Below are 18,500 nucleotides of genomic sequence, written 5' to 3' on the forward strand. Positions count from 1 at the left end.
AACTTATTCTCCCATTTCTAGCTGAGTATAGATCTCTGCTTCAATGCTACAAAATAAGAAATTGTGAAGGCACACAATATAGCTTTAAAACATTCAAGAATTAAGAACTCTTCGATTTCATTTAATAAATGCTTGTGTCAAACACAAATGTAGGTCTTCTTAGAAATCTATCTTAAAATTAAATCCCTTTTTGACAAAATGTTAAACGTAATATTACTGATAATGAATAGTCTTTCTGGAAACTAATTCAATGTTCTCAACATTATTTACCTGGAAGCTTAATCACTGGTTCCTGTGTTTTGGATTGTATCTCGTTGTGTTTGCATGTGTATGAAGGAAACCAGCTCAGACAAAATTCTGCAACAGTAAAAATGGTCTAAATATCTAGACAAAAGAAAATGAAAAACATAGTTTAATTCTATATTCAGAATTTTAAAGGGAAAATAAAATCATTTCAATGTCTAAATACATTTCTGCCTATCACTACATTACGGTACAAAGCAATGTTCCAGCTGAATCAAAATGCCATTTGCTATCTTACATTCAACATTTGGTTTCAGACAACTTGTGGAAAGAAATATCTCTGACTCATACAGCAGCTGGGCAAATAGGTCATTCAAACGCTGCACTTCGACTGAACATGATGTGAAGTAGAAAGATATTCATTCAGGAGAAATCAATGTTGTGCAAGTTCACTCAAACATGCTCAGTTCAGTTCACATGAGTTAGAACTAAATGAAATTCTATCCATATTTCACTACATTCACTGCATAGTTAAAAAAGAACCTATACAGGCCACAACATTTGCTAGTTAGAGTTTATATTATGTTATGCAGTTTATGCGGACTTGGCTTTCCTAAGTTATGTCTGTTTAATTCTCACTTGCTTATTTTGATTTGACCCAATTTCAAGTGTAGCTCATTTTTCACATATTTTCATGCTTTAGTTGACAGGCTAATCATAGCATAGCCTCTTTCATAGCAGGCATTCCACTTTCATAAAATCTGCATTTAGATTCCATCTTCCAAAACAATTTTCTCATTTGTGAAAAAGTGTTTGCCACCTTCTAGATGTCTTGTTTTTACTTTTTTTTCCCCCCAAGTAAATCTATCAGATCATCAAATTCATTTTTATATCAAACAAATATAACCCACTATATTTCAGGAAGAAAAGGTATTCAAACCAACTTGGCCCTCCGTGAAGATATTGAAGATATTGTTGCCCTTTTTTATATCAGAAGTTAATTTAATCAAATTGGGACATATTTTAGAATGCTAATCTCTGTTGTATTAGCAACTGCCAGGCTTATAGTTTCAAAACATTACTTGAATTTCACATACCTGACAACCTTACGTTGGCTAAAGGATCTCAAATAGCAGCACATCATCCCAATGTTTATAAAAATGGTTAAGAACAGATCAGGTCAGTAACAACTATCCCTCCAGAAATACTTTGGAACTCCTGTTAAGCACCATGAGAGCCATTATCCATAAATGGAGAAGACATGGAACAGTACTCAACCTTCCCAGGAGAGGGCGTCCTACCAAAATTCCCCTGTGGTAACCAATCCAGAAGATCACAAGTCACGCTTGCCTCTCTTTAGTTCAGGGGTCTCAAACTCCAATCCTCAAGGGCCGCTGTCCTGCAACTTTTAGATGTGCCTTTGCTGCACCACACCTGAATAGAATAATTAGGTCATTAGCAGGGCTCGGAGAACTTATCTACACAAGGAGGTGATGAAGCCATTTCATTCCAGTGTTTTGTACTTGTGGCACATCTAAATACTGCAGGACAGCGGTCCTCGAGGACTGGAGTTTGAGACCCCTGCTTTAGTTTATTTTTGGACAAATATTCTTTGTTGGATGTGTGTATCCTACTATATCCTGTGTAAAGCTAGCAATATTTCAGAAAAGGAACAGCATACTGATAAACATGATGATTATAGTGTGGTGGTCTGCAGTGATGTGTTGGTTATGAGGAAAAATGTTTATTTTCCCCACTATTTTATTTGGTGAAGCTGCATTTGAGCTGTGGTAGTGTGTCTGCAAGGAGCAGGAAGGGGAGGGGAGGCAAGAAATACCAGAGCAGCTGAGAGTAAGGGGTGAGAAAGAGAGAGGGAAAAAAACAAGAGAAGAGTCATTTTGCTGTACATGTGAGGTGACGGCGAAAAAGAAAAAAACCAGAACAAAAATACTATGCATTTCAGTTAATTTAAAGGCGGAAAGCAAAATGTCCGATGTTAAAATCTCCCATTAAACAAGTTCAACAAACAACCCGTACAAATAAACAGTTTCTGTACTTTAAAATTTAACACTTGTACCATTAATTGTATATATGTTTTGTATTAGTAAAACTTATCCTACATTATTTGTAGTAATACATTAAGTTAAACAATAAAACATTTTAAGGAGTCAAAAGAGCTCACTTTCTCTCCACTTATTCTTCTGCAACTGCTTTTTCTGCTTCAGGAGGACCTGATGATCTCAGGACTGACTGAGTGCAGAGCATGGGCTTATGTTGGTGGCAGTAGCACAGTTGAGAGCCATCATCAATCAGCAGCCAGCAGGAGCAGGAAGAGCAGAGGCACAGGTGAGATCAATGAGCTAATCAGCAGGTATGGAAAAAGCTATGAGCAGTAGATGCAGGAAACAGGGAAGTTATGACAACAAAATCCATGATTAGATTTACTAAGGGGAAAAAACTATTCAAACCCACCTGGTCCTGTGTATGACTGCCTCTTTTTAAAATCATTAATTAACGTTAATTGATCACACTTTTTAGATAGATAACCTGAAGTACATTCAACAGATCAATTCAATATAACTTGTCTCACAACAGGCTAATTATTGAATAGTAAAACATCAAACCCAATGTTAAACATCTCCTATAATAACTTATAGGAATCAAAATCATTGACGCCTGTCCATCCACAAAGGGTTACAAACTGATTTCAAAGTACCGTACTCTGGTTAACCATTCTAAGAGCCGTTATATGTAAATGGAGATGACATACTAAAGGTGAGGATGAGAGTGGTCTACCAAATTTTTTCAAGGTGCTCCAATTGGTGACTAATCCAGAAAGTCACAAAAGACTGCAGAAAAGGACTTAATGCACTGCTGGTTTAGACTCTGCTAAGGTTAGTGTTCATAGTCTAAACATTACAGATATTGGACAAAGTTGGATTGTATGGAAGATTTCCAAGGGTAAAACCGCTATAGATCCATAATCCCTTAAAATATATATTTGAACAGAGATGGAAAAGGTTGAACTTTCCTAATAGTTTGAGGCATATTAGATCCCCCTGTGACACCATAAAGCACCTTTCTGTTGGAAGCAAACAACATTTTTATTTGAATCAGTAGTACTCTGTGTCTATATGTGGATGGAAATAAAGATGCACAAAAGGAAACCAATAGCTAATAAAGCCAAGAGTGACAACTGCAAAAGAAGCAACAACTATGTCAGCAGAACATCTAATATTAAGTGCAGGATGTTCCTCTTTATTAGTAGGTCAGTCTCATGTAACTACAAATTCAGTGCAATTTAATGTTAACCCAATATTTATGCTAAATATTGTTTGGTTTTTTTCATCAGGACTTTATATATTGTTTAAAAATCATCTCTGGTATTGTAAGTCTATTGAGCACTGAGGTCATCGCTGTAAAGACTCTTTATGAGACATAACTTTTACTTCTGCTTCTCAGGGAAGAAGCCACAGTTTACCATTTTAACGTCAAACCACAGTGTGTAAAACTAGAATAACCTACAGAGCTAAGCGTACCAGAGTGTCATCTCAGCCAGTTTAATCTTTACATGGCTTCTTATCTATTCAAGCTGCCACTGAATCTAAGTTGCCCTGGTCTTGCAAAGAGATGCGTACCACATCCTTTGCATCATTTTCTCATTTTTTCCAACAAATGCTCTGCAAGACTAACCTGTGTTTGATGAAAGAATTATTATAACATATAATAGAGTATTGAGGTGGAATAATAAATGAAAACTGTGCTATGTAATCTGTTCTAATGTTCTTGTTGTTTGTCCTTGCTCAAGCATTTCAACTAAACAATAATGGATGCCAGTGTTGAGAGAATCATAAGGATGTCAACATTAAGAATACAAGCAGCATCTACCAGTACAAAAGATATTTGTAGAACTCTCTTTGATAGAACCTCTTTGTAGGATGAATAAGATACAGCAAAGTAAATGTAAACATAGGTCCGCATGTGTACTTCCCTGTACACATACGGACCTCTCAAGGCAAATTAGATCTAAGTTATTTTATGGTGGAACATATATACATTATCGACTGTAAGGATGAATTTCACAAGCTTTATCTTGTGAAAAAAACATATTGGAAATGTGTCTTTATGTCTGAATTTGTTATTTTATCTGTACTTTTTTAGTATCCTTTGGAATATTAAAAATATTCTTTAGAATTTTCTAGAATTTATCAATCAACGATTGAGACTGTTAAATGACCGATGTCTTTTCATCTCATCTCTTTAACTCTGGTTCCCACAGATAGGTTATCTGGTTTAACACCCTTGTCCATGGGTTTTCCACAATGGCACACAGGAAGTTAGCAGACATGTTGTTGCAAACAACCATTGAAAATAACATTAAAGTAAGTAAGCAGATGGCAAAACAATTTCTGAGAAAGATAACATATCACATCTCTTCAGTGAAAAACCTACTCATAACTGCCCACTTTAGCCCGCTCCCCTTCCAACCACCAGTCATTACCTTTGATGGGTTTGAATCCAGCTGATGGTCAGACGTTTTGTGGTGTTTTCTGGAACATTTTCTCAGCTGATTTTCCTACAAGTGTCCTGGGGAAGGAGAGATAGGACTACTCCAAAAAACAAGTTCTAAATATATGGACAGTATAAGGAGTGTTACAAGCCATTTAAATTACCTAAGTGAATTTTGATTTAAAAATGGGTTCTTTGTCATTATCTTTCTACCACAGTACATAGCCACCACTAAAGTAAAAAACAACTTAAAATCTTGGTAAGATCTTTCAATTGCTAATCATACAAGAACACGGATCATTTCTGTATACAGCAAGCTTTGTTGAGTACTATAGCAATAGATTTTATTGCAAATAAATAGCAAACACAACTTAATTAAAATGATATTTATTTATAACTCATGAGGTAATTCACCTTTTGCATTCAGATTCTCCATCATACACATAATAAAAAGGGTGGGCTTATAATTTATACAGGGGGTGGGAAAAACCCATTAGAGTTTGGTTTTAGCAAACATTGCAACAACCTCAAATGCTCTCCATTCTCAGCCCCTTAAACATCCCCCAACTGCACCACACTGACACACAGCTGTACTTTCTCTCTCAGCCTACTGAGAGCAAACCTTTTTTTTTCTTTCTTTAGAACTTCACACATCATAGTGTTAGAACACCAATGGAAATACACTGACTGCAAGCCTCCATCTGGTTAGCCCTTAGTCTAACGTGTCAAACCGTCCTGTGAGGGGAAGTGGAAAGCAATGGTCATTGTTGTGGGCAAAAATTCATCATATTGCCAGACCGCTGATGAGTTGGGTTTGGAATTTGAGATAAATTGGGTGCTATTTTTTTAATACAAAAAATAGCACAATGTTTTACATTTAAAAAATGGTGCTATTAGGGTATACTCTTTAGTTTTCAATTAGTTGAGGTTTTCTCACTCTTATGTCCCACGAGTGTGAGAGCTTGTGATATTACATAAATTAAACACGTAACAGCATCAACATTAGGTGACGCAAAAGCGATTGTAGCTTTGTGAATCTATAATTTACCCTGATTTAAAACTCATGATTAGGGAACTGCAACCATTACACTGTGACTGTCCTTAGGTTGATCATTTTGCAGTTAAAGTATCAATTTTCATCGGCAACAAAACTTGTCAAAAGTCAAATGCACTGCAATAGATTATACAATTTTACCAAAATGTGGAACACTGCAAAGCTGATGGGTAGTTAAACTAAAACAGCAGGGAATTAAATGGGATACCATTATTGTTTCAATAGTGGGATTAGTTTGATCAATTTTTCAGATTCTTTTTGAAAGTAGTTTGTCTTTTCCGCCAGTTCTTTCCATCCAGATAGGCCATGCTGGTCTTTGTCCATATCTTGCTGGGGTCAGCACAGAGTTTTTTCCCTGTCATTGTGGTAAATCTTTTAAAAGTAAAAGACAAAATATTCAGCACGTTGTATTATTTACTTGTTTAAATAAAGTGCAATGTTAAAAGTATGACAAACTAAGATCAGTAATTTTTTAACTTACACCACTGAAGGTACAGAACATAATTTTGGATCATTTTTCTCGTAGTAACTCCTCAGGAATGTTCGATGAACCTTAGCTTTGTCGATTTTCAGACAGCATTTAGAGGTGCCTCCTGGAAAATTGAAATAGAGGAATTTTATATTAAACAAAATTAAAATCTGAGTTATTTTTATTTAAGATGGAAATGTTGATCTTACCTTGAGCTGAAAAAGTTGGTAACATCAAAGTTACCAGTAAGAACAGGATGGTGAGACTCATCATGGAGAGTAAAGATGTCCAAGGACTTGAGCACTGTTTAAGTTGACCAACTCAGCTTAATTGTATCCATATAGTATGCAATTGAAAGTTTTTGCACCACAAATATATTGTTGGAAAGAGGAAGCGTGAAGCCACCTCTTGTCAAAGCTTTACAGCCAGGTCCTCCTCCCACCACTTTCCGTTTCCCCCAAAATAATTTAAGCCTAATGACAAATACTGTTGAGATATTTAAAATACTATTTGAGAGGTATACCTTACACTTTTGTAAAAAAAAATTTCACGCTTTAACTAGAGACTTTAATGTATTGTCAGTGTAGATATACATGTTCAAACCTCTGAGATTAAGGCCTCAAAACTTTGTTAGAGAACAGCACATATCCATCCATCCATTATCCAACACACTTATTATTCCAGTGAATGGGAAGACTGATGGAGACATATTGAGGTTACAACAGGAATAAACCCCATTAAAAGCTGCCAAAGTAGGGTAGAGGTTCACCTTCAAGCAGGACAGCCCTTCTATAAATAAAGCAAGGGATAAAATATAACGATTTAGATCACAGGAAAATTAGAATGGTCCAGTCAAAATCCAGACGACACTCCAATGGGGAATCTGTGGTTAGACAAACTGTCCATCTGTCAGATTGATCTCTTTTGCAAAAAGAATGGGCAAATAATAAACGCTTGAGGTTGTTATTAGTAAAAAAAACAACAAAACCTTAAAACTATAAATCTTTTCTCTAGTAAACATGTTTTTCAAATATTCTCATGAGACTTTGGTATGAGGTACATGTATGATGTGGAGAAAACAGTTTGCAACATTATTGTAGATTATAGCCGAATAATTGTTCTTGACATTTATACAAGATTGAGTCCAAAAATCTAATAATGGGACCAAAATAGTGATAATACACTAACTAAACATAGATTTGCAATCAAACATTGATGCATTTTTATTTCACTGCTACATAAACAAAGTGATATTAACATGACTTAGCAGTGTCTTACAGTTTTACATGACTCCTATCAGTTTATACCAAAACAAGAAAATGAGATTTATTCCAGTCCATCTCCTGACGTACCAGTTATCGTAAACATTCTCATGGCCATTTGGTCGTCGCCTACGCAGTTTTTCTTTCAGTTCCTTCCATAAGCGAAAGACCTTGATCCTCCAAATAAGGTTCAACATTGATCTTGTCCTCTAGCAACAACTTATTGTTGAATCCCGGCATATGCAGAAAGAAAAAAAAGTTGTTTTTAATAGAGAAAGAATGATTGGTGCTTGTTTTCATGCCACCGGAATTTGTTTATAGAAGGGTGGATGTTCAAGATTACATTTCCATTTTCCTTTTTGGAGTTGGTGGTAGAATAAGGTGCAAACATACAGTTTGTGCAAATATTAAAGAGTATACTGAGACAGTATACTAGTTTTACTTGAAAGGTTTTTAGTTTTTTTTAAGTGTTTGGTTTACAAGAGATGCTATTGAATAAAAAGTCCCTGTTACTTACATAATTGTCACAAGCAGACAGACTTTTTATAAAAATACACACATATAAAAGTGTGTATTGCTACCCACATTAGGATTTTGTAAGGCTAATCCTAAATCGAACCCCTAATTTTCCAAAGCCCTAACCCTATTAAGTTGGTCCACAGCATTATGACTGGACTTTGCAGTCATAATGCTAAGTCCAATGGCCTTCAAAAATATTGTTTACTTAAGTTTTTAAATAGAATGGCTAAGTGAGTACACACCACAGTTGTTGTTCTGTCACATGGTTTGTGGTTGCATACGTTTGTGTAAGTGAAAAAGTTTCAGAATTATTCTCAGTGTTCACAGTTTTCTGATGCAATGACTTACTTATATATTACTTTGAGCAACAATGAAAACATAAGTAAATTAAAATAACTTGTTATTTTAATTTCCTAAGCTATTTCTTAGATCAATCATTTTCCAATAAAAAAAATTACAATAAAATACAAACTGTCATAGCAACACATCTCAAAATAGCATTGCCTGGTCAACTGCAGTTTTGTTACATGACAACCACAAACTTTAATTATGTAGAGGAATTTGCTTTGATGAAGGTTCTGTCTTTTAAATAAAAATAAATAAATAAATAAATATGCGTGGCTATTTTACACACACTTTGATTCTGTCTCTTGGAATAAAATCCAGTGCAAGAAATTTGCTTTCAATGTCACAAAGAAAGAAAATATAATTTTATGGACGAGTGGCAAGAAGAAACCGCAATAAGTCCCATCTGCTGTTTGCCACAAGCCATGTAGGGAACACAGCAAGATGTACAGGAAGGTTCCCTGAGTGTGGTGGAAAACACTGCTCATCACCACAAACACAGCACCTGCCTCTTGGGGGCAGTATTTTACTGTGAGGGTCCTTTCTTCAGCAAGGACAGGGGAGCTGGTCAAAGTTGAAGGAAAGATGGCTTAAGGGAAATAAAAAATATGTGGTCTATAGTGGATTTTTTTTTTAAATAGAAGCATATTTAAAGTTGACCTCTAAATTAAATTGGAATTTGATTCAATACTTGGAATCTGAGGGTCACTGAGGATCTCCATCCAGCCTGACAGAATCCAGACTATTTTACAAAGAATGGGCATTGGTTGAAAAACATTACATTTTTGGACTAGAGGTCCAAAAACACCTCAATTGCCCTCTAAATACTCCTTAGGAGTGTGTGTGTGTGTGTGTGTATGCATGGCTTATTTCCTTTCCAGCTTGTTTTCTAGAGAAATAGGTCTATTAAACCCACCTCCTCCACACAAATAGATGTTAAATAGATGACAGTTTCAGTAACATAATTCAGTGACTATGACCTAAATGCCACTTTAGTAACAGTAATTTTTTTAATTTATTGACGACATGTTGGACTTCATATTAAAAGCTTAAATGGATGAAATATACTTCCTAAATTAACTCCATATTTTCAAGTGTTCCCTTCCTCATACAGGCAAAATTATCTAAGAAATTCAACAACATAAAATGATTTTTGCAATATAAGCCAAACTTTTACTTTGATGAACAGTTGTTTTTCAAACTTGCTCACCTTACCTCAGTGCCATTATCTCAAATGCCTTCTGAAGTTCTGACTTCAAGCACTTTACTTTCTACTTTAGTGAAAGCAGGTCATCCACCACCATTAAGATCTGATAGCTATCAGAAAATCTCTTCCCTGACTCAAAAATCTGAGCTACTGCTGCTGCTCTTATCTCATGTCAGTGTAATTACTTAACACGTTGAGGTATGAGATAGTTGAGTAACAATGAAGACAAGAAAAGATGAAGAGTGGGTGCTGAGAAAGAGTAGGCACCAGTTTTATTCAGATTTGAATCTTAAGATCACAAAGTTATACTTTTTGATATTATAACAAGCTTGAGTCAGTTAGAAAAATAATATTTATTTACATTTTTACATTAGCTTTAAAAATATTAAATAAACTCAAACAAAAGTCACATGCAACAGAGTTGTAATTTTATAAGACTGAGGTATGTTCTAAAGTTTAAATTTGATTAAACTTAAACAGCTTAAGATGATAGATCGAGTGCTTGTGTCTCAATAGGATCATCAGTGTCAGTGACGTCCCTTTCTGTTGGGCTGCTTGTTTAAGCCCGACTGTCTTTGTGCAAAGTTCTTGCCGTCCAGAAAGGCCATGCTAGTTTTTGTCCACATATTGAAGGGGCTGGCACAGATTCTTTTACCCATGACTGTTGTGAATCTGTTGGGGGAGAAAAAAACAGAGACCATATAAGAATCAGAAGACATAAACCCTCCATCCATAAAGATATGTGTAGTAGAAATAATAATGAATATCACTGAAAAAAAGCAAAAAACAAAACATATGTAAAATAATCCAACCCAAGAGTAGATTTTTCTGACTTACACAACTGCTCGTAGACTGCATGATGATTTATCTTCTTGGTAGTAGCTCCTCAGCATTTCTCGATGAACTTTTGTGCCATTTAATTTCGTACAGCAGGTTGAGATGCCACCTTAAGAAAGGCAAAAACAGACAAGAGTAAACGACGATTGCCATAAATCATTAAAAATACACAAAATACAGATTGAAAGCAATGAAATTTGCTTGAAGTCTGTATTTTGCTTACCTTGTGCTGAGGCTGTCGGCACCATCACGGCTACCAATACAAGCGAGATGAGGGGGATACTCGTCATGGTGTTCTCTCCAGGACAGATTGGTGTGATGTGATATGAAGCCTGTGCCTGGAGCCATTTTAAAGACCACCACTTCATTTGCATTCATTCAAACCTCTTGCAGTGCAAGGTTTCCGCACCCACAGACACACACACACAGATGGAAAGTACAAGTAACGCTTCCTCCCACAAAAGCTCACCAGCGCCGTCCTCGCCCCTCTACTCTCCTCACCGATGGTCTGAAGGTGTGGAGACGTTTTCCACCGTTGGACAACTTTGCTTACTCTATTTTTAAGTCAGGTTATTTTATGAAAAGTACACCTATACTAGAAATGTATATAAATGATGCTATTTATATATTTAAACTAACATCTTACAGCAGTTACCAAATATTTACAGGATTTACTTTACTAAGCATGTAAGGTGACATTTTACAGTAACAGCTTGTTTTTCGTTTTAGCATTGTCTCTGTTGTTATTGTGACTGTAAGTTGATTTTAGCTGATCTCAAAGAAAGCACTCTGGAAATCTGTTTTAAAACTAGAGTCTGAAAAAGCTTGTAGCTTATAGCTTATAGGTAGACATTCAAAATCAAATAGAAATGAAAAGGTTCATTGACTTATACTACTCTACTGAGTTTTTCACTTTCTAACATGGAAGCTTCCTGTTCGGTTTTGAGGTAACTGTTCTCTTGTGCTACTGCTGCTGCTGCTCTACTCACTTCTGCAACCACACACATGCAGGCAGAACAAACTTGCCTTTCCCTTTTGATCTCATGGCATTTACAGGCACATGGGGCGTTCAAAAACTATGCTCAAACAGCTACTCTGTTCCACTGAAACCCACGTGGTTTTGGTCATCATTCCTTTTGTGTGTGCAATCATGACAATCATGAACCTTTGAACTTACGAACAAGAAGGATTTGACCACTTTGTTCAATACACCTATCGCTGGTGAAAATACATAGAAAATCAATCAATCTCATGGCAACAATTTAATTAATGGATGTTGGTATTAAGATGTAGTGAAGACGGCTTGCTAAAGTTCAAACTGAGCATCTGCTCAGAAGAAAGGGCATTTAGATGACCTTGAATGCGAATGATTGCTGGTTCCATACAGACTGATCTTAGTATTTATAAGTACTTATAAAAACATCTAAACTTGCTGAAATTTTCACACTCAACTATCTGTAAACTTTGGGTTTAAGGAGAATAGTCTGAAAAGGAGTGGTGGACAAAAATGTCTTGTTGAAGCCAAAGGAGAATGGTCATACTGGTTTGAACTTGGGATAAAGCAGCAGAAAACATACCACATACTTCTGTCAGCTAAGTACAGGAAATTGAGGCTACAGTTCACAAAGGCTTACCAATGTTGAATGACAGATTGACAAAACCTTTTGTGGTTTCATGTGTCTTGGTTACATCTGCTAAATTTAAATAGTTTGTTCACAATTCCATGTTGTAAGCAACATAAAATCATGAATCCATCCTGCCCACTTCAGTTGCGAGTAAATGATAATTTGATTTGTAATGTGTTTCAATTCATTTGTAGGTAATCATGTGTTGCTAATAGTTATAAAGCTGATCTGCCTATTTCTTGAACATTATAAAAATTTAATTACCCCCTGACAGATATAGACAATCACCCACAGAAAACAGCTTGGTTCAAGATTATCAGTACAACATTTTTAAAGGGAGGTTATTATGTAAAGTGTTTTGGCCTTATATAATATTATGATGTGATTCGCTCATCAAAAACATACCTGGAGTGTTGCTTTTATTCTGAGGAATCATTTAGTCTTGCGTGGCAGTCGTTTGGGAGTGCTCTCACCAGCATTTAGCACTGTGACAGATTTAGTAGAAAACACCAACGCACTCCCTACCTACTCTTAAACAGTTAGCTATGTAGCTTTTTTAATCATACTATAAACCTACATGTTCAGCACACCTCAATATAGTATGCATATTTATGTTTTTAAGAGTCAGCTGGTTTGTTTCTGTTCACCTCACAGTCGCATCAAAACATGGCATGAAACAGTAATCCACAATTGCTGAACATTTTACACTGTGACCCCGTACTATAATCTCAAGAAAAGACAGGAACTGCCCTTGAGTCTGGTGTCGCAAGAAGATAATTTGTCCTCTTGTGTCTAATCTGAGAATTATGTTGATCAACAGAATCCAGTGTCGCGCTGAATGTATTTGAACAACCAGGAAGGGATTTGGAAATGCAGGTGCTCAGCCAAATGATATTTGACATTATTGTTGAAATGTCCCATGTACATTGTTTACATGTGAACTCAAATTCATGCTACTGAGTTAAACAAAACACCACTTTGATTCAAGCAGCTCTGCAGTTATGCTGGATTGTTTTGTATGATGTGAATCACAAAATGCTCCATGTAAGTAGTTAATGATTTTTGAATTATCCTGGGATCATGACATAAAAGTGCCTTCAGTTTGTGATCACTGGGTCAACGTAAGGATTCTTTCAGCAATTATAATCCACTTTATTTTAATCCTCAAGAATCAGGATGTAGTCAAGGACCAAAATCCCAGACCAGAAAGCGAAAGTAAATCTAACCAATTACAGAGCTAATCATATAAACAAATTACTTAGACATTACTTAGACAAAAAGAATCTGTAATTTTTTTGTTTCAGATTGCTCGATGCATAGATAATTGCTGGCTGCAGTGCACATGACACATCGCCACAGGGAATATATGAGACAATTTTATCTTTCCCTCCTGCATAGGCAGAAATAAAAAAAATAGTTCTGCTTAAAGTCTAAGATGACATTAAGTCTGCAAAGCTTCTGTTGGAGTTATCTCTTCGTCCGTGAAAATGTCTGCTGCTGTCATTTCCTGGCTTTTAAATAACATTGCAAGTGGGAATCTTTGTCTGGGTCCATTACATTTAATTGATTTTGTCCTTTCCCTCCTCAATGACAGTTTGTTATTAATGCATGACTTAGTAATAACAACAGACGCTCTTTTTTCTTGCCACAAAGTGCTGAGGACTGCAGTGCAATTATTCACTTTAAGATTGCCTCATACTGGAGTAAATTTTTATCCCATTTGGCAGAAAGTTGGATCGGATAAAGATAATGATAAGAAAGAAGTCATTAGTCGACAGCAATCTGTCTGAATTTGTAAATTTGGCAACCCATCATGAAATGCCCTTTGTTTGTCTTGGTCTAGGAGTTTTAAAAACAACTGTATTTCATATCCATAGTAAATATGAGGGAGCAGTATATATTTTTTCTAAATTTATTTTTATTTTGGTACTTTTATTTTGAACTTATCACTTCATTTAAGTCATTTCATTAAGTCATTTTCTCCTTTCCTCCTTCAAGAACTTCATATCCGCTAAAATACACTGTTAGTCAGTGATTCCGCTTTCATACAGTAACTGCTGAGCATTGCATTCGCGTAAGCTGGTGTCATGTACTCTTTCCTCACTTCCCTTTTTTAACATTAGTTTCTGTTCATAATGCAGTTTTGTTAAAAATGTTTATACTAATATATATGGTTTAGTAATATGGGTAATCTTCTCCAAATGCATTTTGCCATAAGTCAAAATAAATTTATGGAGAACTTACAGAAGCAACAGAAGAATCTGGTTAGCCAGAAGCGTCCATTCTGGGATGTTAAAGGGTAACTTTTCAGTAAGACAAAGTCGTGCCAGCACAGTACAACATTTAAAAACAAACATATTTTCAGTCCTTTTAAGGTCAGATCTAAGTTTTTCATAGATAAGTAGAGAAAGTTCAACGAGGGCCCAGAAGAAGAGAAAGACACCCCAGCTTTTTATGCGCAAATACAATTATTTCAGTCTTAGTGATCCTATTCAATCAGTCAAATAAACCATGCTGTGATTGGGAAGGTAGATCTGGACATTGTTGGTGTACCACTGAAAGCCTATAATTTCCCTGCGATGTACTGCCGACCTGTCCAGGGTGACTCCACCTCTCGGCTGTTGACCAATGGAGATAGGCACCAGCACCCCTGGTGACCTCCAAAGCAATAACCATGTAAAGATGATGGATGGATGGATGGATGGATGGATGGATGGATGTTTGGTTGGTTGGTTTTAAATAAAGTTATAACATTTTGTTACTCCCTGAGAACGTTTTTCCCATAGCCTGTAACTTTGGTGGAAAAGCTGGTGTTTTGTTAAATAATAAAAAGAGAAAACAGCTCAATAAAATGTTTGAGTTATTTCTGCAATCACAACTACAACATTAATACAGTATTCTAGATCTAAATTTCTGACACTAGAATCTTATATTAAATAAAATCCATCCGCTGGTCAATCCATATGTCAGCTTTGGATTTGGAGCATGGGCTATGTCTGGGCTAGGGGAATATTGTGAAGCACATCAATTAGCCACCTCTCCATTCAGAAACTGAAAAAAAACAGAAATTGTAATATGCTAAAAATAAACTTTTGCTTTTTCTGTGAAAACATTCCGGAACCATACCAGCGGCTTCCAAGAAATCGACAGACAAGATAAAATAAGGTTGAGTGACTGGAAGTGAAAGTGGGAAATTTTCTGTTGTCACATCTTTTTTAAGCAAAAATTTTAATGAATTTCCTTTTATTACAAAGAATCTCCACATTATAAAAAGTAAACAAAAATCTGTAGGTAAATTACTACTGAATAGCTAAAATGGAATCTATTCATTTGTAAAGGTACATCCTATAGTTTCATTAGTTCACCAAAATTTAGAGTGAGTATCGTATAAAGTTAAGATGAAACTTCTGTGGTAAGTAGTTTCCTAGAATTCACTCCACAAAACCCATAAATATATTTCTCAATGATCAAAAGGATGGAAGGCCAGACCAGACATAAGCAAGTTTGCTCAGATTAAGTTTTTATTGTACATTGTGTATTCCTCTGTTAAAACAGATCTTTTTAAAACAAAGATTTCTAAAAACATTTAAGGTTAAAAAGAAGAAAGATGCATGGATGGTTGCATTAGAAACCAAGGTCTTGATTTGTTCAATTCCAGAGAGCCGAAAAAGCTGACTGTTGAATTATGCAGGAACAAATGACCAAATATGGACGAATGATGCTCGGAAAGCTGTGGTTTGTGGTCAGAGGTCTTCCTTCCCCCTTATTTTCCTCTTGTGATGACCACGACTTTCAGTGACAGAATAGAGAAGTAATACAGTGACCAACATGTGGTGTTTCCCATAAAGTATTGATGAAATCAGAAATAATTAACATTTTGTATGGCATGATATAGCTGATGGAAAAGACCACCTGGGTACAGACCTGGCTGCCGTCCTGATGAGATTGTTGAAAACAAAGACATGAATAGAGTCATTAATATAGTGTTGTGGAAAAAAAATATATATTTCCAAGCACTGTTAGATGAAATCACTCAATCAGGTTTATTTGTATATTGTGCACAATACAGACAGCTTGTAAGACAAACAATAATGAAGAAGTTCCGAATGAAAAGCTCTACCATTAGTTTTATACCAAGGATAAGGGATCCAAAACATGGGAAACAGTCTGGTTCCCATGCAGGTGCAGGAGAAAAACTTCCAACCTTGTTAGTGCAGCATAAACAAGTTCTTTTGGTGAGTATTCACAAGAATTTAATATAACATGATCAGCAGATGTTAACTTATAATAACTTTTCCACCACAATAGCATTGAATCTAAAAACAAATGATTATTTTATATATAAGGATGTCTATCTATCTATCTATCTATCTATCTATCTATCTATCTATCTATCTATCTATCTATCTATCTATCTATCTATCTATCTATGTCATATCTATACCTAGAGAACGAAATTGAATGCAAAATCTGTCAGGGGGATGTGTAATGTTGGAGTTATCTATCTGTATCAATACCTGTATTTTGAATAGTTTAGAAGTTCAACAAGATAAAACACATGATAGAGTCAAACTGGGTCAACTTCATTACCAAACCATAAAAAAGGGAAATGGATGTCTTCAGGAGAATCTGGCGCATCACTTCCTCCACCCGGACGCGCCCTTGTGATGCTCTTACTCTTCATCCGTTCAGTTTGGTTCCATTTCCCCTTTTTGTGCAATAAAACCCAGAGACTGGTCGTTAGGATTCAACAACAAACCTCAAGTCCAAATTTCAGTGACTGCAAAGAATCTCCGGAGCCCCTCACACAGCGACCATGCAGATGTGCATCAGAGGACTGACTTGTCTGGCCTTTCTGGCCGGAGTGATACTGGTAGGATCTGCTTCAGGTAAGATTTCCATCAAAAAATTTCCCTTCTATGTGTAAACAATATGCATAATATAAATGCCACGCACTTTGAAAAATATATGTAAATGGTAATTTATGAAGTATTTTGTCTCATTTTGTTATGTGAAACAGAAATCAAGGTTACAACGTGCTGTACTGAGATGAGTGAGAAGAGCATCACTGCTCCCATCATTGGCTACAGGATGCAGAGGAAGAACTTGCCCTGTGTTCGTGCAGTCATGTAAGAAATCGTTTCTGTTCAATTAATTTTAGTTAGTTTTTTTCATACTGTGGAAAATCTCCAAGATCAAAACTACTGACATAAAATAACCATCCAATCAATACACATAAATAGAAGGTCACATTCAATCTAATCACATAGACAGGTTGAAAGACTAATAGAAACTTTCCAATTCGATTCCAGTTATAAAACAATGCAGACGATTTCAGTTTACTTTTAAAAATAGGAATTTCATAGGCTCTAGGGGAACTATGGTCAAAATCTGTATTTTATTCAAGGTGTTGTACAGGAGAGTTTTTTTTTGTATTTTAATTGAATTACATTTTCCTAATAGATTTGAGACATCAGAAGGAGAAGTCTGCAGCCACTGGAAACAGGACTGGGTGTTTGAGAAGATCAAGGAGCTAGAGTGAGTAGACCCTCATTTTCTCTGTCACTTTTTCCATTTACACCTTTTGCAAATGACTTTACGGTATGCTGCACAGTCTGGTATTTTAACAATCGTCTGTTGATTGTGTGTTTCTCAGGCAGATTCGCAGAGCAAAAAAGACAACTCCTGCCACTACCACCACCAGCAGCACCATGAGCACCACTAAGTCCTAGAAGCCTGTAGTCTAACTTCATTAATTTAAGATAATTAAAAATTCCAGGGTGTATTTTTTAATATTTAATATTTATTACCAGCTGTATTTATTCTTCAGTTTTATCTCTGCTGCCTGTATTCACTAAATCCACCTGTTATGTGCAGTACAGAGTAAAACACAATGTGGTGCTGTTTAGTTTACAAGAAGAAATAAAAGAAACACTTGTCATCCATCCAAGCTTGTCATCTTTTGTAGATAACATTTCAAATATTTTGCATATTCATGTAGGAGACAGTATCTTGACTCTGTCAAGTTCTGTTGTTTTCCTGCATTTTTCTCAAGCTGATCTGAGTCATTAGTAAAATTTGACAACGGTACCAACATTTTCAAGCTCCACCTAAAAGTAGCAAGGACAAGAGAGTGCGTCATTGGAGCAAGATGGATATGTGTTGAACTTTAAAAGTCAAGAGACTGCTGCAAGATACTAAGCCTCCCCATATTTACAGTCAGATCAATAAGTTAATCATTTAAAACAACTGAAAGTGTGACAAACAATGCTGATACTGAACCAAGCTTGTCTTGCCATCATGCACTGAAAAGATGAACATAAGGGAGATTTTGAAAAAAAAATTGATTGTTCACAGTTAAAAGAACTGCAGCAAAGAGCTCCATCTAGAGGTCACAAAGTCTCCATAAAATTCAAGAGATGCTATCGAC

The 18,500-nt window shown here is 35.8% G+C and overlaps 2 protein-coding genes across 2 annotated transcripts; both read right to left on the bottom strand.

Annotated features, from left to right (window-relative positions):
* Window positions 1-5,155: 5,155 nt before the first annotated feature.
* On the bottom strand, window positions 5,156-6,624 carry LOC114146034 (C-C motif chemokine 4-like). Its single transcript, XM_028019769.1, has 3 exons — window positions 6,485-6,624; window positions 6,288-6,399; window positions 5,156-6,178 (listed from the first exon to the last, which is right to left on the bottom strand). Exons 1-3 carry the CDS (start codon window positions 6,546-6,548, stop codon window positions 6,046-6,048), a joined length of 309 nt encoding a protein of 102 aa, XP_027875570.1. The 5' UTR covers window positions 6,549-6,624; the 3' UTR covers window positions 5,156-6,045.
* Window positions 6,625-9,844: 3,220 nt separating this feature from the next.
* On the bottom strand, window positions 9,845-11,398 carry LOC114146840 (C-C motif chemokine 2-like). Its single transcript, XM_028021233.1, has 3 exons — window positions 10,669-11,398; window positions 10,446-10,554; window positions 9,845-10,280 (listed from the first exon to the last, which is right to left on the bottom strand). The coding sequence occupies exons 1-3, from the start codon at window positions 10,817-10,819 to the stop codon at window positions 10,136-10,138; spliced, it is 405 nt and encodes a 134-aa protein (XP_027877034.1). The 5' UTR covers window positions 10,820-11,398; the 3' UTR covers window positions 9,845-10,135.
* Between the last annotated feature and the right edge of the window lie 7,102 nt (window positions 11,399-18,500).

Source organism: Xiphophorus couchianus, chromosome 6 (genome assembly GCF_001444195.1).
Source record: "Xiphophorus couchianus chromosome 6, X_couchianus-1.0, whole genome shotgun sequence".
NCBI classification, from domain to species: domain Eukaryota; kingdom Metazoa; phylum Chordata; class Actinopteri; order Cyprinodontiformes; family Poeciliidae; genus Xiphophorus; species Xiphophorus couchianus.